Source organism: Heliangelus exortis, chromosome Z (genome assembly GCF_036169615.1).
Source record: "Heliangelus exortis chromosome Z, bHelExo1.hap1, whole genome shotgun sequence".
Lineage (NCBI taxonomy): Eukaryota > Metazoa > Chordata > Aves > Apodiformes > Trochilidae > Heliangelus > Heliangelus exortis.
In genome coordinates, this window is record NC_092454.1 from 21,420,367 (window position 1) to 21,442,630 (window position 22,264).

The 22,264-nt window shown below is 40.4% G+C and overlaps 1 protein-coding gene across 3 annotated transcripts; it reads left to right on the forward strand.

Moving 5' to 3' along the window:
- Nucleotides 1–1,986: 1,986 nt before the first annotated feature.
- On the forward strand, nt 1,987–21,878 carry FKTN (fukutin). 3 transcript variants are annotated; one of them, XM_071731489.1, is made up of 9 exons: nt 1,987–2,553; nt 3,837–3,896; nt 6,951–7,154; nt 12,047–12,324; nt 13,125–13,257; nt 14,736–14,865; nt 15,994–16,127; nt 17,034–17,161; nt 19,579–21,878. In XM_071731489.1, the coding sequence occupies exons 1-9, from the start codon at nt 2,449–2,451 to the stop codon at nt 19,790–19,792; spliced, it is 1,386 nt and encodes a 461-aa protein (XP_071587590.1). In that variant the 5' UTR covers nt 1,987–2,448; the 3' UTR covers nt 19,793–21,878. The 3 variants fall into 3 exon arrangements, with proteins under 3 accessions (XP_071587590.1, XP_071587592.1, XP_071587591.1); XM_071731490.1 differs by lacking the exon at nt 19,579–21,878 and adding an exon at nt 19,067–19,226 and having other exon boundaries at nt 2,024–2,553; XM_071731491.1 differs by lacking the exon at nt 6,951–7,154 and having other exon boundaries at nt 2,011–2,553.
- The last annotated feature ends 386 nt before the right edge of the window (nt 21,879–22,264 follow it).

The window sequence follows — 22,264 nt, forward strand, 5'->3', positions numbered from 1 at the left end:
TTATGTACAGGTGAGTGTGTAATCATCTAAGTATTTATTCTTTCTTTCCTTGTTACTGTAGTGAACACCTGACTGGCAGTTCTAGGGAGCGATCTGCTATGAATTTTGTGGTGTGTGAAAGTGTGAGACTTGCAGGCTTGGACCCTGGTGTTGTTCAGTGAGTGGAAGGTCAATTCAGGTGCTTCTTTTTTTAAGACTTGTTCTATTGAATGACTGTAGTGAGCAGACATCAAAATAGACTAGTACATGTTCATGCTGCCTAGTCATTGGTTTCATGTTGGGTGTTCAGTACAATTCCTATTTAAATTTCCCTTTTTGGAAAGAAAGGGAATGTTTACAGTAGTTAATGTAATGAGAGAACCATGGGTAATCTCCAACGTTCATAAGAGCATTTAAGTGATAAAGTTTTTTTAGGAAGTTGTAGTGCAAACTGCAAGGTAAACTTGATATGCCCAAGTAAAAATGTAATTTTTTCTTTAACAGATAAAAGAAAGCTTGAAGTATCTAATACTGTGACTTGTGACTTGCAGGTTTTAGTTTAACTGATGGTCTAGATGAAGCTAAAAGGTGATTTTTTACTCTTAAAGGATGAATTATTATATAATGGTTTGCACAGACGTCAGCTTCTTGCTGCTAACAGCTAGTCCAATTGTTTTTAGTAAATGGGGATATGAAGAATTGCCTTAAGCACTTTAGGTTTTTTTAGACTAAGTTTTTCTGAGCTAGTGTGTGTCTCTTACCAATATAGTGACACTTTGTTGCAACTGCTGTACTGTTTGGTACTGGAGCTAGAGAGGGATACATGCAGTTTGTAAAGTTACTCTTTCCTAGGGAATCTGGTTCCGGGGTTGGAGGCTTTGTTCTTTGGCAGCGAAACAGACCTTTTGAAGGTCTGTAGTTTTGCCCAGAAATTGCCTGGTGACTTCAGTACTCCCTGAGCCTCTCTGTTCTGGAATTGATGCTGTTTGGTGGCTAGACAAGAGTTTTCTTCTATATGACCAAAATGAGATTTAAATTTTTAAAAACCAAACCTAGTAGTAGTCTTTCAGAGTCAAAATAACTTCAGAATAATGGATGAGGTACTGGAAGTTTCCCTTGAGTTCTTAATAGATCAGAAAACTATAGCTTTCATTGTTTCTATGGAAAGCTGTATGAAATGCAGCAGGGGATGTTAAATTTCAGAAGGGATGATTTAAAAGCATCCTGGTGATGGGTGCGTCTCCAAATACTGAATATGGATGACAGAGGGTGACAAGTTTATTTCTTTAACCATTCTCTAAGCAGAAAAAGTAGAGGCTAATGTACAGATCCTGTTGCCTTCCCCCTTGCACTGTCGTATGTTTCTGCTGTTTGTATTAAGACTGGAGAAACTAACTGGTTCCCTTAGGAAGAACATATGACAGCAATATTTTAGTCTGATAACAGGTTATGGATGTGACTCTTCATTTGATAGATAGTTGCAAAGAATTCTGTTGATCATTGTCCCCCACTGCACTTGAACAGTTCGGATGCCCTGATGGAAGGGGAAGCCTGGATGTGGTTTCTCTCACACCTTGGCGTGAGGCCGAGCTGGGGTGATCCTCCATTGTCTGTCTGGTGCACACCTGCCATTGTGCGCCTTCCTCCCAGGCTGGCCCGTGCAGCTGGGTGTGTGGCTGGTGCAGTTCTGCCCAGCTACCGTAACTCAGGTATTCTGTCAGCGTTTCATCCCTCGCCCCTGCAGAGTGCACCCCGAGGAAGGAGGCCTCTCGCTGCTCACACTCAGAGCCAGGTGTGCTTTGGAGCCCAACGAGTATTTTGATGTCTTTAACTTGTGTGTGATGTGAGCTTTTTGTATTAATAAAGAAGTGTGAAATCTCACGTCCTCGTTTTATCGTCCTGCGTGGCGGGGATGGGGTGGGGTGCCAGCTCTCCCCCTGAGTCGGGGCACAGAGCCCCTCAGATGCCGGCAGGAGTGAGGGACGGCTCCGGGAGACAGGGCGGGCTGGGCTGGGCTCAGCTCCACCGCGCATGCGCACAGGGCGGCACTTTCCGGAGGCCGGGGGAGGTGTGCTGTGGGCTCAGGTTGTGTGGGGAGTGGGAGCCGGCAGTGCGCCCGGAGTCGTGGCCTGGGCAAGCGTGGCAAGCGAGGAGGGTAGGGCGAGGCGCAGAGTTGCGTTTGACGGTCCCTGCGGGCCCCGCAGCTGTACTCCGCGCCGCGGGGCCGGAGCGCTACTGGGAGCCGGCGCGGCGTCCGGCTCGGGCCTGCTGGCGGCCGCCGGCGCGGCCTGCTCGGCGCCCCGCTCTGCTCGGCGCTCGGCTCCCTACTCGGCTCTGCTTCACTCGGCTCCCTGCTCGGCTTGGCACTCCACGGGACTCTGCCGGCGCACAGGAAAGAGTTGGGAAGCGAGAGACGATGAGCGACGCCGCGCTGCTCCCAGGCGGTGATCGAAAGCGCCCCGAAGACTAATGCAGAAAATCAACAAGAACGTGGTCCTGGCGCTCCTTTCTCTGACCAGCCTGGTTTTCCTCCTTTTCCAGTTGTACTATTACAAGTTCTACCTGTCGCAGAAGGTAAGAGAGAGCAGCCTGCAGAGGCTTGTTGTCGTGGAATAACGTAGGGTAATATCACCTCTCCTGAAGGTCCTTCAGCGACGTTAGCGCTCCCTCATATGGCTAGCAGGGCCTGTAAAACTGACATGGAGCAGCTCGGTAGCCCGAGCAAGTTTGGGGCTGCAGCGATACAAATGTCAGGCTGATATCCATGTCGTTTTGTCATCCAGAGGCTTCCCATTAATTCTAAAATCGATGCTGTTCAATGTTCTCTGCTGCAGATTTGGGCTACCAAGGCTTTTCACCTTTACAAGCCTTCCTACTCTTCTTGGTAAATGACTTTTATTGAAAGTGAACTTCAGTACCAATCGTGTGAACCCTGTCTTACCGATTTTCAGAAGAAACAAGGGAGCAGCATTTGTTGGTTGCAGGTTATTAAAGTGGTATTTTTTAAAAGAAACCCCACTTTTTCCTGCAGCTGTCTTAGTGCTTTATGATTCAGTGTTCGTTAGTTTCTAGATATTATAGATTAAACTCTGCATATGTACCACCTGTGGGATATTTGGTTGAGTGTGATTTTCTGCAGCAGAAAAAGAGATAAATGTTTCTGGAAATTAAATGTGGGGGTTTTGTGGCTTTATAGGTTGTAACTGCAATGCAAATGCAACAAATACAACTCCTAGTAATTTTAAAGAAGAACCACATAGGTATCATATTTCCTGAGTTTGTTTTCTTTTGGTAAGGACGTTCTTAATAAAAGACAGGCATTTTCATACTAGGTGGAACCACAACATTTGACTTCTTTCTTATGGTTTCTGATTGTAAACAACAAGGCATAAAGGAGAAATTCTTCATACTTTTGAAAAGTTAAAATCTGAAACATTAACTGCCTTGACATTATCATATGAATAAATTGTCTTTCAAATTTAGTTATTTAGAACTACGTCTGGAAAGACTGTGGCATAGTCCTACTGTCTTTCCTCCAGTGGTGTTTGCCTAATAGCGTTTGTGTTTGTCATCTTCCTATTTTAAATTTACCAGCATGTTGACTTAAAAACCTGGGGCCTGATCATGCAATTTTTGCATGCCTGGAAGTTTCCAAGGCTTGTGTTGTCCTTCTAAACATACTAAGCCAGAGCAGTTGTTTATAATTTCATATTTGGTACTGTAGTTGAGTGACCAGAGACACAATCACAGCTATAATTATAAAGTGCTAACTGGATAAATTACACTGAATCTCCTGTTAAGAAATCTGAAGCACTTTTTTCCTTTTCTTTTTCCCTACCCTTGTCTGATATTTTTAGAATGGTGCAATTTTTTCCAAGGTCAGAGGAAGCCAATCAGGCCAAGACAGCACTAGATGGGTATGTACAATGTCATTGTTTCATACAGACCTTCTGCAAGTCACAGAGAACTCACATGGAATTGTAGACTTGGGGTCCAGTTCTTTTTCCCTTTCACTGGAAATTTTCTGGCATTAATGACTAAAAGGTACTTTCTTTAGTGAGTAAAATTATGAAGAGACCTTATAGCTGCCTTCCAGTACCTGAAGGAGGCCCCAGAAAACTGGGGACATTTTATAGCAACATATGGTGATAAAACAAGGGGGTAATGGCTTTAAACTGGAAGAAGGTAGATTTGGATTAGACATGAGGAAGAAGTTCGTTACCATGAGGGTACTGAAACACTGGCACAGGTTGCCCAGAGTGTGGGGATGGAGGTCCCACCCCCGGCGACATTCAGGGTCAGTTTTGCGGAGGCACTGAGCAGCCCAATCAGTTTAGTTCAAGATGTCCGTGCTCATTGCAACTAGGTTACCTTTAATAAGTCCCTTCCAACCTAGTGCATTCTATGATTCTGTGGTAATTTTTAAATGGAATTGAGACGTGGATACAGTTCAGCAGTCTTTGCCTGCACAGTCCTCCTTAGTAGTGTTTTTAATGTTTTAAGAAGCAAAATGTGTTCTTTCTGATACAGAAATTTTGGTGCAGACTCTCATGTTCATTCAGGCAGAATATTGAAAAGATACTTCTGTTTGACATGCAGCTTGTTTGACAGTAGCATGGTAAAAGAGCCAGCTGCAGGTGTCAAGTCACAGAATACCCCTCTGCTCCCTGCATTTGTTTATCTTGCTGCTCAGTGTTTTGTGGTACCTGCATATGCTGCATCGTAAAGCTCTTCACAAGCAGGAAAATGCCATTTCTGTATTCCAGTGTTCAGCAGCAGTATTATGAGTACCATTAGATACTCAAAATGTTGTCATTTTTTTGTGTATTTCTTAAGTTTTGAGGGAATGAGTGCAACCAAAACATCATGTTGGCCTCAAGGAATCAGAAACTCAGTTACAACATTTGTAGTTAGCATTTGATTAGAAACACTTGTACGAAAGTCTTCTGTTAACAGATATACCATGAGAAAAGCAGCACAGATAATTAAAGAGAACCTTTTGCTGGGAGCTAGCTGCCTTTCACTTTGGATGTGATGTGATAATGTTGCTAGCTAGCAAAAATAGTCATTTAAATGTCTGGTTTCTGCAAAGCAAGAAGAAAGATGCTCTAGTTAAGAGCTGGTTTTAGGAGTAAACCAAACCAACTTCTCTGAGGACTGCTTTCTTGCTCCAGGAATGTCTTGCTATTCTTCAACATGGTACCTCTTGGAACTACCTGCTAGGTGTTAGGTGACATGGTCACAGTGGTCTTTCAGTCTGCTAGTCTGTAGACAGAGTTCTCATTGATCTTTAACTTGATATAAGATCTTAGGTAGCAAAGGAGAATGATCCACAGTCCTGCCAGGGATCTGTTGGAAGTCCAAGCTTTCTTCAGAGTCTGTGACAAGTCTAAAATACTGTATCTGAATGTTTCTTCTGAACACTGTTAACATCTCTTTCTACCAATTAGTTAAGTTTCAACTAATAATGTTTTTTTCCCTGGAGAAGTGACAGGAAAAAAAGATATTTTTGCACAGATTTCCTGTCTGTGTATCAGTCTGATTTGCTAGTTTTAGTTGAAGAGGTAATGCTAGCACATCACTGACCTTCAGAGTGCCATACAGCTGAAGTCACCAACAGCCTGTCCTCGCTACCACCTGTACAGCACATGTAGCATGTGCTGCTGCCTAGATTCTCCTTATTAATTCAAATTCTGTCTTCATTCATGTTTCTATGTCTCTGAATCCAAAATCTTGTACTGGAATTGGAGGTTAGCCTGTTCTGATGGAACAGACTCAGCAACTGGACAGGAGCAGTTTCAGTTTGAAAGCCAGGGTCAGCTTGGTGTGCAAGTAGCTTGGGCAGTAGACCATCGTTTTCTCTTATCACTCCTCTGCTTCAGTCCTTGAGATGTAGCAGACATAAAGCCTGACAGTTCCAAGCAAATATTTTTTTTATTAGAATGATACTTCAAATAATTACATTTAACTGTTAGAGTTATATACATCGGCTCCATTTTTAATAGCAGGGTGGCTATGATTTCTGTAAATCTTCTGTGTGCCAGGGACATTTATATATACTTGATTAAAATTCTCCAGTGAGTCAAGTTAATAAATGCTCTCATCAGGCACAGGACCTTCTTGCAGTGTTGCTGTGGTTGAATGCCCTGTGTGCACCAGTATCCAAAGGCTGGATAGCACTCGCTTCTACCTTCTCCCTGAAGCACTCTTCTTATACAGCAGTTGTTATACATGAGGTCTGGGGATACTGCTTGGGCGTGGGTCAAAGTCTTGCTAAAGTCAAGGTAAGAACAGTGTCCATTGATCTCACCTTGCCCACAGACTGGTTAGGTGCAATTTGCCCTTGGCTGGCTTTCCCAGTCACATCCTTGTCCTTCATATGCTTGAATGTGACTTTCCAGGGGCTTTTCCTCTAGAAGCTTTCTGCCAACTAAAATTAAGTCTTCTTTGAAAATGACATGAAATTTGCCTTTTTTCAGACTTCAGAAACAGGTCCTGATCATCATGGCTTTTCATGATGTTGCAGACCACTCTTGTAATGACATCAGCCAGCTTCCTCAGCACCCACATTTGCATCATATCTCCTCCTATAGTCTCCAGACTATACAAGTGCTCTCCAACTAAGTGTAGAGCAGGAAAGAATCTAGAATTTTATCTGGACACTGTTCTTAAGTCTAGCACTCTAGAGTTGGAGTGTTTTAACTTGCAGTAAGTTCTACTTGAAGCTTGAAGTTTTTTACTCTAATCTTCGAGTAAAAAAAAGAGAGACCTGGAAAGCCTGAGAGCAGCCAGTTCTTGAAGGCAACAAAGTGCACACTCAGAAAGTGTATTGTGACATAAGATTTTTTTTCTGTCAGTGGGTTGTTGTTTGTTTGGGTTTTTTACTTCCTCTCCATGGATTTCTGATGTATTAACTTTCCTATGCTTGAACCTGGAGTTTCTAACTTATACTTTTATCCTATGTCAAACAGCATGTGGTTAAGAAGTTCCTAGGTTTAATATCCAGTCACAATATACCAGTGTATTTGATTGATCCTTTGATTCTGGGACTGGTTGATAAAGACATCGAACAGATCAGAAGTTCTCTTGATGGCCCTAGTCCAGAATGCAAGTACTTTTGTGCTCCAAGAGACTTTACGACTTTTGCACTGCTGGACAAGACGTGGAAACATGAAGTAAGTGGGTTTTTTTTCAGTTCATGTTTGTTTGTTTTAATACATTTGACTGATCTATGATTTTGTGACGTAATGCTTTTATATTTGCATTAAGGCTGCTGAATTAATTGTGTGGAAATTTTGTAAAGGTATTATTGGTAGTGCAAACAATTTTTAAAAGTAAAATGGTTCAGGCACTAGCCTGGATATACCATAAATCACTTACAGATAACTAAAAGTTTTTAGAACTTGTCTACAGTTTTCATAAACACTTGTAGTAAGAGGCCATGCCAAAAGGAAAGCAGAAAGTGGTTTGTTAGGAAGAAGAAAAGCCTTTATTCTGTTATGTAGTTAAAGCTGTAATAAATTTCCTGTTTGGGGATCTGTCAAGGAGGAAATAGAAGTAATCATAGGATGGCTTAGGTTGAAGGGGACCTTAGAGGTCATCTACTCCAACCTCTTATCTAGACAAGGTTGCACAAAGCCTTGTCCAGCCAGTCCTTCAACACCTTCAGGGAGGGGCCATACACAGCTTCTCTGAGCAACCTGTTCCAGTCTTACCACCCTCATACTGAAGAACTTCTTCCTGAGATCTAGTCTAAACCCATTCTCCTTCAGTTTAAAACCATTTCCCTGTGTCCTGTCTCTGAATACTCTTACAAGTCCCTCTCCAGTCTTCCTGTAGGTTCCCTTCAGGTACTGGAAGGCAGCTATAACATTCCCCTGGAGTCTTCTTCAGGCTGGACAATTCCAGCACCCTCAGCCTCTCCTTGTAGGGGATCCGGCCCCTGGATCATCTTTGTGGCCCTTCTATGGACTTGTTCCAACTGATCAGTGTCCTTCTTATGGTAGGACACCAGAACTGGGTTCAGTATTAGAGATGGGGTATCACAAGAGCAGAGTAGAGGGGGAGAATCACCTCTCTTGACCTGCTGGGCATGCTCCTCTTGATGCAAGTTAGGATACATTTGGCCTTCTGGGCTTCATGAGCGCATAGCTGGCTCATGTTGAGCTTCTCCTCATCAACACCCGAAGTCCTTCTCTTCAGGGCTACTCTCAACCCACTCTGTATCCAGCTTGTAGTTTTTCCTTGGATTGGCCCAACCCAGGTGCAGGACCTTGCACTTGGGTTTGTTGAACCTCATACAGTTTGGACTGTCCCATTTCTCAAGCCTGCTAAGGTCCCTCTGAATGACATCCCTTCTTTCAACTGAATCCACTGCACCATACAGATTGGTGTCACTGGCAAACTTGTTGGGGGTGCACTCAGTGCAATTGTTCATGTCACTGACAAGGATGTTAAACAGCAGTGGACCCAGAACAGACCCCCAGGGAACTCCACTTTTCACCGGTCTCAAGCTGATCACAGAGCCTTTGATCACAACTCTTTTAAGTGTAACGTTCTAGACACCCAACAAATCCACGTTTCTCCATTTTAGAGACAAGGATGTCATTTGAGACAGTGTCAAATGCCTTGCACAAGTCCAGATAGATGTCATCAGTTGCTCTTCCCATGTCTACCAGAGATGTAACTCTGTCATAGAAGCTGACTGAATTTGTCAGACACAATTTGCCCTCAGTGAAGCCATGTTGGCTGTCACTGATAAGCTTTTTTTTTCATGTGCTTTAGTACAAATGCCAAGTGAATCTGCTCCATTTTTTTATCTGACACAGAAGTGAGACTGACTGGTCTGTAGTTCCCTGGGGTTTCTTTGCTCCCTTTTTTAAAAATGAGGGTTATGTTTCCTGTTTTCCAGTCTGTGGGAACCTCTCCAGACTGCCATGACTTCTCAGATATGGCTAGTAACTTCAGCTGCCAGTTCTTTCAGGACCCATGGATGTATCTCATCAGGTCCCTGGACTTGTGCACTTTCAGGTTCTCTAGGTGTTCCCTGACCTGACCTGCACTTCTACATGCACCCAGGCCCAGCTATTTCCATCTATGACTTGGTGATGTGGTTCAAGTGGTTACCTACCAGAAAAGACTGAAGCAAAAAAGTCATTGAGTATTCTGACATATTTGTAGAATCCTTTTCTGTTATCTTTAACGTCCCTAGACAGATTTTACTCCATCAGGGCTTCAGCTTTTCTAATCTGATTTCTGTTTTCGCAATCAATTTTCTGGTAAGCATCCTGGGCTCCCTGTCCTTGCTTCCACCCTTTGTGAGTTTCGCTTTTGTTTTGATTTTGACCAGGCTTTCCTTGTTCATTTATATAAGCCTCCTGGCCTTTTTTCCTGATCTCTTCTTTTTAGGGACATAGTGCCATTGGGCTTGGAGGAGATGATCCTTGAAGGTCAACCAGCTTTCCTGGACCCTTAGTCCCTCCAGAGTCTTGTCCCATGATACCCTACCAAGGAGATTTCTGAAGAGGCTAAAATTGGTCTTTCAGAAGTTGAGGGTTTCAAGCTTGTTGAGCACTCCCTTCTGTGCTGCCCTGAGGATTTTAAACTCTACCATTTCATGGTCACTGCAGCCAAGGCTGCACGATCTTAACATTCCCCACCAGCCCTTCCCTGGGCTGGTGGTGTGACAAGGCTGGAGAGATTATCCTAGTCCACTGGTTTGCTTTTTTTTTTTTTAGTACATTAATGTACTTAACACCATTTTCAGGCTAGCCAATGTGATGCACATCTATGAGAAGGGCCGGAAGGACAATCTAGGGAATTACAGCCCTGTCAGCCTGACATCTGTGCCTGGAAAAATGGAGAGATTCATCTTGAGTGTACTCACATGGCAAGTGCAAGATGGCCAGGGGATCAGGCCCAGCCAGCATAGGCTCAGGAAAGGCAGGTCCTGCTTGACCAAGCTAATTTCATTCTGTGACCAGGTGACCCACTTAGTGGATAAGGGACAGGCCATGGATGTTGTCTGTCTAGACTTTAATAAAGCCTTTGACACTGTCTCCCACAGCATTCTGCTAGAGATGGCAAATCATGGCATAGACAGGTATTCTTTTCTCAGGATTAGAAAACTGGCTGGGCCCAGAGAGTTGCAGTGTACAGAGTAAAATCCAGTTGGCTGGTCACCAGGGGTGTTCTCTAGGGCTCAGTTTTGAGGCTGGTCTTGTTCATTATATTTATCAATGATCTACATGAAGGGACTGAATTCTTCCTCTGTAAATCTACAGATGACAGCAAGTTAGGCGGGAGTGTTGAGTTTTATGAGCTGTATGAGTTTTAACAAGGCCCAATGCCAGATCTTGCACTTTGGTCACAACAGCTCCATGCAGTGCTACAGGGCTAGGGAGGAGTGACTGGAAAGCTGCTAGGCAGAAAAGGACCTGGGAGTGCTGGTTGGTAGCTGGCTGAACATGATCCAGCAGTAAGCCCAGGTGGCCACGAAGGCCAACAACATCTTGGCTTGTATTAGGAATAGTGATCATGCCTGCATCATAGCACTGGTGAGGTGGCACCTTGAGTACTGTGCTCAGTTCTGGACCCCTCACTACAAAAAAAGAGGCTGCGATGCTGGAGCCATCTAGAGAAGGGCAACGAAGCTGGTAAAGAGTCTTGAGACCAAGTCCTATAAGGAAATGTTGAGGGAATTGGGATTGTTTAGTTTGGAGAAGAGGCAGCTGAGAGGAGATCTTACTGCTCTCTACAGCTATCTGAAAGGAGGTTGTAGTGAGGTGAGTGCTGACCTCTTCCCCTAAATGAATAAGATAGGACTAGAGGAAATAGCCTGAAGTTACCCTGGGGGAGATTTTGCCTAGATATTAGGAAGAATTTCTTTACTGAGGGAGTAGCCAGGCACTGGAACGGGTTGCCCAGAGAAGTGGTGGAGTCACTGTACCTGAAGGTATACCTGTACGTATTAAAAAAACATGTAGATGAGGCACTTCAGTGTTTTGTTTTTTCTTTTTCCTGGGTGGACACAGTAATCTTAGAAATCTTTTCCAGCCATGGTGACTCTGTGATTCTGTAGTTTTATTTTGTCGATTAGTGTATTGCTATCTCTGGTTTTATTTTTTGTTCTGAGATTTTTTAAATGGGTGTGTTAAAAAAAGAGATGTAGCATGAGATGAAGGACACAACGGAATGCGGGTTTATTTCATCAGTTAAGCGTCATATAAGTGACAAATGTATTTTTTCTGTTTTTTTAATAAGAAAAAGCAGGAGAAATTAAAATTGTCTGCAACGATTTTACTGGAGTAATGCCTTTCAGGTGAAGAATCGTGGCACCTGATTCGATCAGGCAGCTGTTTTACCTCATACCTGTAGAGGAATTAAAGAAACTGAGGATCAGGTTGTGTGGCAGCACATGACTATAAATCCATCTTCCCATTCTTTTGTGTTCCTCTGTGACATCCAGAGGAGAAGCTGATATGCCTCTATGAAGCAGTTCATGAGGATAATTGAAAAGGCCTTTGCATTGGGTCTTTTTGTCATCTAGAATTTAATTCCTTACTTCCTATGGAAACATGAAAGCCTGTTTGCCTGGTTGCCTAGTGCAATGTTCAGTTTTTGCTGAGTTTTGAGTAATATTTATGTACGTTCTAAAATAAGATTTTGCAGTAACGTTTTTGTGGTAGCATTACAATTGTTCAAGGACTTGTGAATGCCAAGTTCTGCACAATAACTTTAAAGAGTAGCTTGAGGATACAGGAAAAAGTGCTATGGCAAGAAGTAAACCTAGTCAAAGCATGGCTTACAACATTGATGTTTTTGTTCTGTTGGGTAGCTAGAGGGGCAAAATTTGAGATAAAGAAATATAGGTGTTGTAATTGCTTGTGAATGCTCGTCTTTAAGGTCTTAGAAATTTTTTAATAGTTTGTGCCTAAGTCTGATTGGAAAATTTAAATGGAGATTAATGTCAGTTGATAAAAAGCATTTAGCATTCAATTTTGCTTTAGTTTCTCTCTCTCTTTAGTTGCTCTCTCTCTTTCTGTCTCTCCCTCTCTCTTATTTTTAGGTGGGCCTTTTTAGAACTGCTGAGAAAATGGGGTTCCAGTGGCTAAAAATTATAAACAAGGACCCTCGCTTGGATGGGATGGATGACCTGTCAGGGGTTGAAATTCCCTTGCACTATATATTTAAACTGGCATCTCATGCCATTCACCTGGTGGTCTTCTATGAGAGGAGTGGTAATTATCTCTGGCATGGCCCTCTGAGACTCAAGCAACATATGGACAGAAAGTTTGTGCCTTTCCGGAAACTCCACTTTGGTCACTACCCTGGAGCATATGAAAAGTGAGTTCAGAACAGAGGAGGGAAGAAGCCTTTATGGCATTTCCAAGTAACTTTTCTCTCCTTTATATAAAGCCACTCTCTTTCCTAAAGTCAAATTGTAAAGTTTAAACCATGTATGGTTCAATCCTCAAAAATGTGCTAAATTAGGTTATGAAGGTAAATCCAGTTCTGTTTACCTGAAAACAAGAGCTTTCCACCATTTTTAGATGAATGACTGTGCTTTAGAGAAAGTTGCTGTGTATCTGAGTTGAAGAAGACAGAAAGATAGAGAAGTCAAGATCCTGACTGAAGTTGAATATACCAGAGTCAGTGATTTATATTAATACTTTTAAAAGTTTATAATCCGCTTACAGCCATCTGTGCTCAACACAAGAGTGTTCCTCCTCATAAAGGAGGAACAGCAAGAGATTTAGTACTAGCTGATAGATATTTGGTGTTCTTTCTATAATGATACATACAAAAATATTTAATACAGATATGGAACATCAAATGAAGAGAAAAAGCAAAGAAAACTATTCAATAACTATACAAATAATCAGTGTTAAAGAACATTCATAAAGAAAGCTATGGGCTTATAGACACAGAATTTCATTTAAAACAAAATTCTGAAGTGTATGAGGCATGCATTGAAGCTTTTCTTGTTCTTATATAATCTATTTCAGGTATATTTGGACAGAGGAATCACTGCCAGTAGTATGCATTAAGATTTTAACCTGAGCTAGAATAAAAAGTGGCTTGTGGTTTGGAAGGAATTTGGAAGGAATTGAACAGGGTAATATATTCTCTTTGCTTCCCTTCAGGCCAGAACTTCAGCTTGTTTCCATTGATGACTTAAAAGTTCGAATTCCAAAAAACCCATACAGTTTTCTGGAGGAGATGTCACAGTCTAGATTTCTTGAATGTAGGTACAGAGAAGCTCGGGCTTTCTTTCAGGTTAGTGGTGATCAGGTAGTGTCGCTTGAGATGTAATGTGTGTTTTAAATGATTGATCCAAACCTACAAATGGTTCACTGTTTTATACCTGGGTGGGACTGTTCACATACATAAAGCCAAATATAGCCTCTGAGACAGTCCGGGGAGTTTAGTAAGTGCTAATAAAATTAAAACTTTACCTGAAAATTGTGGTCTCTTTAATTTTTCTGTCAATTTTTATTTGTGAGTGCATTTTTTTTTATTTTCCAAAACTTTGAAAAGAAGAGACAAATAATTTGTCCATAGTTGTTGGACACATACCTACTACTAAATAGATTTCATGTAAATACATGTTTCACTGCTTTTTGACCATTTAGTGTTTTTAGAGAATTTTTAGAATACTGCTACCTGATTTAGCAAGTAATAGAAAACTTTCTTCTGGTATATGGGGAGCATTTTGTCCTTTGAAACAGAACCAAGGTATCAAGTGGTACTACGGTTGAGGCTGTGGAATCAGAATCAGGTCACTGAACTTGAGCCACCTCTGATTTCATAAAACGGGGCAGGGTGGAAAAGGACACTGGAGATTCTATTGAGACATTTGAGGTCTTAGGGATGGGACATCTCAGGGAAGGAAACATCATCCTTGTTCGGTCTAGTAGGCTGTAACTCCTCATTTGTGCAGCAGGAGCGCTGCTATGCCCGGGGTTTTATGTGTGTTGTCAGTTTCCCTGTAAAGGACAGAAATTGTAAGCCTGCCTCATTTCAGCTCTAAAACGTCCAGACAGCATTTGCCACAGTCAGAGAAAATGTGCCTCAGAAGGTACATGAAACTTTCCTGGAGCTTTAATATTGAAATAAGCAGCTGGCATCAATTATGGAAAGCAGCTATTTGTTTCAGTTGTTTGTATCCCAAGAGTCCATAATGAAATCAGTCGTGAAGCTAAGTGGTGTGTTATTCCTGTGTTTGATTTGGTCAGGTTTGCCCAGACTGATAGATTGGTTTTGCGATTGCCTTAGCAGATCTTGCCACAGTTGTAGCTGGAAGATGGGCATGGTTAACGTTTGTATTCTATGGCGGAAGTTGTTGGTATCCAAGTGTAACACATGGTGGCGCCCCATAAACATAAATAACGTGCTGGAAGTAGCTGATTCTGTCCCTGTTTTACCCCTGGACTGTAGATACTTACACACGTGCAGATCTAGAGTTCATCTGTGTTGCTGTCAGGTGCTGGAAGTCAGTGTCTAATATGTGTATTCTTACTCCATTTTACTGTGACTTTGCATTCTGCTAGTTTGGAAAAACAGATGATTGATGCTTCAGAGTTTAAATTTTTTCATTCTTGTTCATGTTCTCAGACAGGGATGTATATGTGAAAATATGTACTGCCCAGATATATTAGTTAAGTAAATTTTTAAAGGTAGTTTTTTCATAGCACATTGAAAAATAAAGGGACAAGTTTGCTATCTGACAAGAACTTGCTTACTCTGCCTTCCAGTTGTATCCTGATGATGCCTCTCTTGATGTGGTGGACTTCAGAAAAAAGGCAAAATCCTTGCTCCATCTGGCTGTCTTGACACTTAATAACTTAGGAGTAAAGTTCTGGCTAAGCAGTGGAACATGCCTTGGTAAAACACTTGTGTTATGTTGAATTTTTAAGTTAATCTGAAATTTTAAACATTTCATTGTCTGTTGCTCATGGTGTCACCTGAGGCTAAGTGTATTGGGTTGGAAAATAAACTGTGACATTAGCTGTATTGAAGCATGCCTTTTTGCTCCTGACAAAATGTTTTTTCTTGAGAAACCTGAGCCTGAGAGATGCTGATCAAATTTTCAATGAAGCACACAATGTTGTTAGCCATTATCCATGTTGTACTGATCACTGCTTAGAAAATAATCATCAGTTCCTTAAATTGTGTGACTTGGAACTTACTGAAATGCAGGTTGAAAAACAGTGACGGGCACATATTTCTGCTATCTGTGTACTCTTACCTGATTTTAATTCCCATGCAATTTGGTGCTTATAGCTGACTTAAAAATATAGTTTCCATATATTTCCATATTTATTTATCTTCAACACATCTTTTTCATAAAATGTCAGCCTCTTAAAGTGGATACTGCAAGTTTTCAATTCTGCTGAAGATGGAAGTCATATCTTGTTGCTGGTGAAGTTTCTTTTATTATTGAAATAAGCTGTGAAAACCCAGGTGTGTGCAGATTTGGCTTGTATTTGATTTGGGTTGTATTTGTTTAGTCCTTGGGAATATAGTTTTCTGAATATAAAAGCTTACTTAATGAAACAGACTAAGAGATATCCCACTTCTTGTCCTATTCTTTGCAGTAGTGATTGAAAGACAATTAATGTTTCAGATACTATTTAAAATAATAGCTTCAAATTAAAAGCACAACTGTTCATTGCCACTTAGATTTGGATAAGGAATACTTTTCCTTTAAAGACATTTCAATTAGAAAACTGCAAATATTTTATCTTTGAAAGAGTTAGTGTTTTCTCTCTCATTCTTGGCTTTCTGTAAGGAAATGACTGCAATAGTTATTTGTTTTCTTCCATGTAGTTGATTTCATACTGTACAGAGGCAGAAGTTGGGTTTATGGCCTCATTCAAAGATCTCTGTCTGGTGATGTTATGGCATATCTATGTTGCTTTTGTTCTACAGGTTTTTTCTTATGTTCCTGAATTAAAGAGGTTTGGTTTCGTTGGCTTTTTGTTTGTTCGATTTTGTTTTTAATTTCCTCAGGCTGGTATAGACAGTGCAATGTCATTCCTCACAGCAAAGATGTGGATTTGGGTGTCTTCATAAAGGACTACAAAGCAGATATCATTCCAGCCTTTCAGAAAGCAGGGTTACCACTGAAGCACAAATTTGGCAAGGTACATAGATAACGAACAATTTGGTTCATTTGTCTTTATGTAGGTTCATAGTTTTGAGTACATCTACATATCACGTATTTAGAAGTCTGGAGACTCCTTGGTGGATATGTGCTCGTTATGGTTTTACTTAAACATACAGTCCTGTTGTTTTTTGTGTGTTCTCTTGGAAAGAATTAGAAAATAACGCTTCTTAATAGCTTCAGCCCTCTTTTGTGGAATCTGAATTCCACCTCAGAACAAGTTTTTAGTACGTTCTAAATGGTCAGTTCTGTGTCAGTGGTGCTAGAGAAACCAGCAAGGTAGAATTTAGTCTTTTAGACTAGATGGGCCTTATCATACAGGAGGCTTGGTGACAGGTCTGTAACCCTGTATGTAAAATGAGCTGAAAGGGAAGGATGACTTGAGATGGATATTGGGCTTCTTCATTATTAGCTTATGTGGATCTCTGTTTAGTGTTTTCAGAGTAGACTGCAAAATGGTAGAGAATACAAACAAAATTACAGAAATATGAAGGTTCAGCTACAGTGCAGTTAATGTATTGTTACTGCTGCGAGTTTCATTGTAGAGAAAGTGTGTTAAATAAAGACATCTACTAAGCATGTGTTTATCCACTGAGATTATTTTGCTTGTGGTAGAGGACAAAGAAATGTTGCTGAAGCTTTGGGGGCTAAAGGAAGGAATGAGAAAGTTGTACCCTCAAGGTGCAGAAAACTTACAGTGTTCTTAAGGCATCAAAAAAAATCCCAGACCCCAGAACACCCACAAGAAATTGTAGTGTTAGTGCATTTTCTTTTGTTAGGAGTTACTCAGCATACCTGACTAAAATACATCTGTTTTCTGAAACCTGCTGACATAAGTACTCCTGTATTTTTACGAGTATGTACAGTGTATATTTTTGTATTTCAGGTAGAAGACAGCTTGGAGCTCTCTTTCCAGGGAGAAGATGGTGTGAAACTTGATATTTTTTTCTTCTATGAAGAGGATGACCACATATGGAATGGAGGAACACAGGCCAAATCGGGCAAGAAATTTAAGTATGAACTGGATTTGTAGCTCTAGTAGGAAATAAATTTAACAAGTTCATGTTAAGTATTGGTATTTTGTGTGCTGTTCCTTGGCAAGGTCTGTGCATCTTGTGGGAAAGGCAGTTATCAGAGGATAGTTACCATGAGACCAGAGAATTAGAAAGAGAACAACGCTGTGCCTTACTAGAGAGATGCTGGGCTTGTCATATGTCAGTTCTGTCATGAAATTGTCAAGCATGTCTGTCATGCTTTTGTATTGAAAGCAATGCTGGCATGTCATCTATCAAGCAGATTTTTTTCTGGACTATGGCAACCTTTGACTTAAATAAAGAGATAAGATGAGAAAGAAGTCTAAAACTGTGTTTGTTGCATAAGTTAATTTTGCAGTAAGAAGTAAATCCTTAGGCATCTGTCTTAATGGCAGAGCACTACTGCAGAAAGCCTCAACTGCTCTTGTAAAGTAAACCCCATAGTTTGGGGTTTTGTCATAATAATGTGGAATGCTTTACTGACTTCTTTGTTGTGACAGCAACAGAGATGACTACTGCACACCTTTTTGTTGTTTGTGTTCTGAAAATGGAATTTTAAATAGACTCCCGTATTTCTTGCTTCATACCTTTCAGTATTAAATCATCAAGTAAGTACAACAGCTTCCTACTGTTGCCTACTGAGGAAACAAATGGATTTTGATAATTAGATTTTCTTTCCATCATCCACCGTAACTCAGAAAAAGACAGTTACAGACCAGCTGAAAGCCTTGTTGACTTACATAGGATCTCATTATCTTTATATGCATTTGCTTATATTTAGCTAATGGCAACCTAGTGAGCTCTGTCATCCCAGTGGTGCTAATATCTGAATCCTTGTGTTAGTTATCTTTATTCTGAAATTATAAGCAAGGATTGTGGAAGATGTTTTGATGACCAGAGTCAAAAGACACATTTAGCAATAGGAGGAGTTCTTGGAATATTCCCATAGAAAATGTGGTATGCTGCAGAATATTTTTCTTAGAATGCAGCAACAATTTCGTAATTTTCCAAAGCAGGCTAAATGGCTGGTTTTCCATATATGATTTGGAAGGATTCTGTGTGGTGCATTCTGTGGAGGAAGCTGACAAAGAAATTATTTTCTTTTTCTTCATGCTTCTGTTCTGTCCAAATTGCAATAGCTGTGTCCATGCCGATGGAGTTGATGTGCTCTTTGAAAATTCCTCTGTAGCATCAGACCTTGTGTACTTCAGAGCCCCTTCTTTTATTTCCCCCCTTTGATATGACTGGTCTAATATGTGAGAATAGAAAGTAGATGTGAACCTGTACTATGTTCCAGCTCCTGTATCCAAGGATATTACAGGTCTTTTGGAACTCCAGATTTTATAAAACACTTTCCTTTTCTTATAGCCTCGTATATTTTTTTGTGGTAATTTTTTTTTGAAGTCTGCAAACATGACTTTCTAGATCAGTAAGAAGAACTTAGAAGAGCATGTGGGGTTGATAGTTAATGCAAGGGCATGAATCTTTTAGCCTTTTACACGAGGTATCAGTGCGCATGGTTTAATTTTAACCTGTGAAAAGGAATATTAAGATCAATTTTTTTCCTGTGGAAGACTTCACTGTTTCAGAAGTGGGAGTCATCCTCTGTGGGAATAGTATGTAGGATTCGGTATTTACATGTTTAACGCATTTAGCACTAACACTATGCTCCCATAGGGTATAATTCTGATCAAACTGTGAAGTTTCCTTTGAACTTCCACTGCTGCAAGCATATGCATAGGTAGGACTTGTGTTTGCCCCTTTACAGAAAGCAGCAGGTACTGAACAATGTTGGTTTTGCAGAATAAATTATTTTTAAAATTTCAATGGGACAAGATGTTTCAGAAAGCTGAAAGGGTGGTAGCGATATCTTAACAGTTTGCAGCTGCTTCAAGACTGGCACTGTACTTCAAAATGGGTACTGAAGAAGTGCATGCTTTGTTTGTGAAGACTGAAGAAGGTAAAACTTCTTTTTGAAAAGGACCTGACTCATAATAAACTATTTAACGCTGCTTTTATCAAAATGTTTGCTACCAAATAATATATATCACATTCCAGACACCCATCTAAATGAAGTACCTGTTAAATCCAGTTTGTAAGTAGAAAAGTAGAAACTGTGACTATGTGATTTCATATAGGTGACAGAGTGATATGGGAATAAGTATCAAAGGAGTTAGAAATACTCTTTCCTTGGCAAATATTAACAAGTTACTGTTCATAGTAACACTCCTGTCCAGTATGTAAATAGTATTTCATAGAGAGGAAGCTAAGAAATAAGAAAAAAATATTCTAAATGTAACTTGGCTTCTTGCTGCAGTTGCTTACTTTCTCTATGAACTTGGCTATAGGTCTGCATCAGTCTTCTGCCATTGACTGTGTTCTTTTGTTACAACACAGGTATCTGTTTCCTAAGTTTACTCTGTGTTGGACTGAATTTGTAGAACTCAAGGTACATGTGCCCTGTGAAACTCTTCAGTATGTTGAAGCCAACTATGGCCCAGATTGGAAGGTTCCTGTGAAGACATGGGACTGGAAAAGCTCACCATCCAACGTGCAGTACAATGGTGTCTGGCCTGTCGATGAATGGGATGATGTGATTCAGATCTATTGACCATCTGACTTCTAGTTGAGCATGCCTGCTGTCCTTGAAACTGTCATGTCAGTTTGTATTTTCTTATTTCCCAAAAGAAATCAAGATTAATTTTTTTGTAACTTCTCATCTGTTTCCTAAGGAGACATTTTCTGTTTTTTTGCTTAACGGTTTGGCTTTTTTCACCTTCATCCTACATTTTCCACATAGTTAAGGGAAAGGATTAAAGGCAACTGAAGAGAAAGAGAGCTGAAAGAAAAGCCACACAAGGCTAACAGTGAAGAAATGTTGCAGTAAGCTTGTGGGCAGTTGGCTATGTAAAGGTGAACAGTGGCCAGGTGCTTTAAACTTTCCTGGGATCATCAAAATCTTGGAACTGATCACTTCTCAAACTCAAGATTGGGATAGGATAGAAAAGTGCCAGAGTAGTTCCTCTTCTTTCAGAGAGGAGCCTGTGAAAAGACTCAACTTTTAAACACAGAATTACAAGTAACTCAGATGTACTTGATTTGAGACCCGTACATCCTACGTGCAGCAGGTTGGTCTTGGGATTTGGAAAGTTTCTGTCACACAGAACCTGTTCACACAAGTGCTTTACATATAGCAGGTATTCAATGACAGTGTAATACTAAATGAATAGACAGAGTAACTGTCTGCATTGGACATCTGCCAGCAACAGCTGGATTTTTTTGCTAACTAACCACTACATGGAATTATGACTGGGAATGTTGCCTACTTTTTTTTTTTTTTTCTTATTTTTTAAAGAATATGAAGGTGTATGCCTTAGGGATGTTGTTCCCATGAAGAGGTTAACATTCTGCTTTTGATGTCCCCAACTAGTGTGCTCTCTGTGTATTGAGCAGATTTTAGAAAATTATAGCTATCTCTGCTTTTTTACAAGTAGAAATTCTACTTATGTTTTCTGTTTAACATGGGCCCACAGAAGAGGTACCAGATAATTGCAGTTCTCTTCATTAAAACTAATCAGAAGTGTGTACAAATACCAACCATTCAATCAAATTTGCAGCAGCATAATTGCAACTGAAGTGATAGTATACCATAAAATTTTGGATGGGAAAAGAATGAAAGCCTGGAATGTCTCTCCTCCTGCTTGTGCTTTTGGTCAATGAAGTAAGCCTCTTCAGTATTGTGGAGAGGTATAATAGCTTTCTGATGAGTGTGTGTGAGTTTGCTCCAGTCTTGCTGTGCAGGGAAGGCAAGGGTACTAGCAATGCTAGTGGGTTACAACTATAGTGAACTGTAGAGACTAGCAGTACTTGTGAACCAGGGCCAAGGGAATGAATGAACCTCCTGTTACTTGTAGAAACCTGTATCTGTTCCATTGCTAAAGCAAAAAGACTTTTCCACCTTTCACTGGCTAGAAGTAGGATGAGACTGGTTTGTGTTCTGTTGATTTGGAGTTTTCAGATGTATATTCAGATGTATACAGTTTTGGAGAGATGAAATAGCTACTGCTGTAATTCCTGCTGTGTTTCAAGTGCAGTCTGGGGAATTTTTGTCCTGGGGTGTACTGCATATTTTTTCTTGTTTATCCTTTTTGGTTACAGCAGTCTCCTGCCACTAAAGTAAATTATTCAGCTTCTGGCAACAACTTGTCATGATGGCTCTTCAATTGGTCTGATAACTTAGTTAGCTTTGCCTAATTAAAAAAAAGAGATGTAAAATCCTACTCGTGCCATTTACTCAGTGAAGTAAATGTTACATCATAAAGGATAATTACGTAAATAAAATTTTTTGTATGTTTTCCCATAAAATGAAAGAAGCCAATGTCCTTGTGGTTTTCATGTTCAGAGCTTCACTGTTGTGAAGATCTTTCTTTAACATACAATAATCCTGTGCATTTTTCAAATGTGATAGAGGTTTGAGAGTGAAAGAAAAGATACTGTCAGAAAATTAATATCCTGTCAAATTTTTTACTTTGTATATGTAGATGGAAGGACTAATGGAAAAAATGCATGTCCCTGCCTCAAAGTGTAGATGTCATAAATAGTTGATTATACCTGTAAGTTGTTCTTCAGGTTAAAATATTTTCTTTTCAGAAAATACAAATGTATAAATAATACTTAATAAAAAAACAACAGCTCAAGATGTTGTTTCATCCTTTATTTTGTCATCTTGGGCAGCATTTAACACACTTCTCTGTAGTTACCGTGACATAATGCACAGAGAAAAGTTTTGAACTGTTTCTTACACTGCTTGTTGACTGTCTGCCTTGAGGTTTGTTTTTTTTTAATATAGATACTTGGACACAACCAAGATACTTGGAATAAAGCAGGTGCCTGTAGGTAAAAAAAGGATCCTACGGTTTCTCAAATAGAATTTCTGCATGTTTCCTGGCATGCTTTATGCAGTGCCCTTACTGCAGGTTTTCTGTTTGTAGGATTCTGTTCCAAGGAGGAATGTAAACATTGTAGAACTGTTGCTCTTTGAAAGCACAGTGTGAGTCTGAAGCCTTACCACTGCCCCATAAAC

What these genes read in the sequence shown, in the direction of transcription:
- FKTN (XM_071731489.1), top strand. Translation starts at nt 2,449, where the DNA reads ATGCAGAAAATCAACAAGAACGTGGTCCTGGCGCTCCTTTCTCTGACC. An exon ending in TACCCTGGAGCATATGAAAA is followed by an intron (nt 12,325 to 13,124) that starts GTGAGTTCAGAA and finishes GCTTCCCTTCAG; the next exon opens with GCCAGAACTTCAGCTTGTTT. An exon ending in TGAAGCACAAATTTGGCAAG is followed by an intron (nt 16,128 to 17,033) that starts GTACATAGATAA and finishes TTTGTATTTCAG; the next exon opens with GTAGAAGACAGCTTGGAGCT.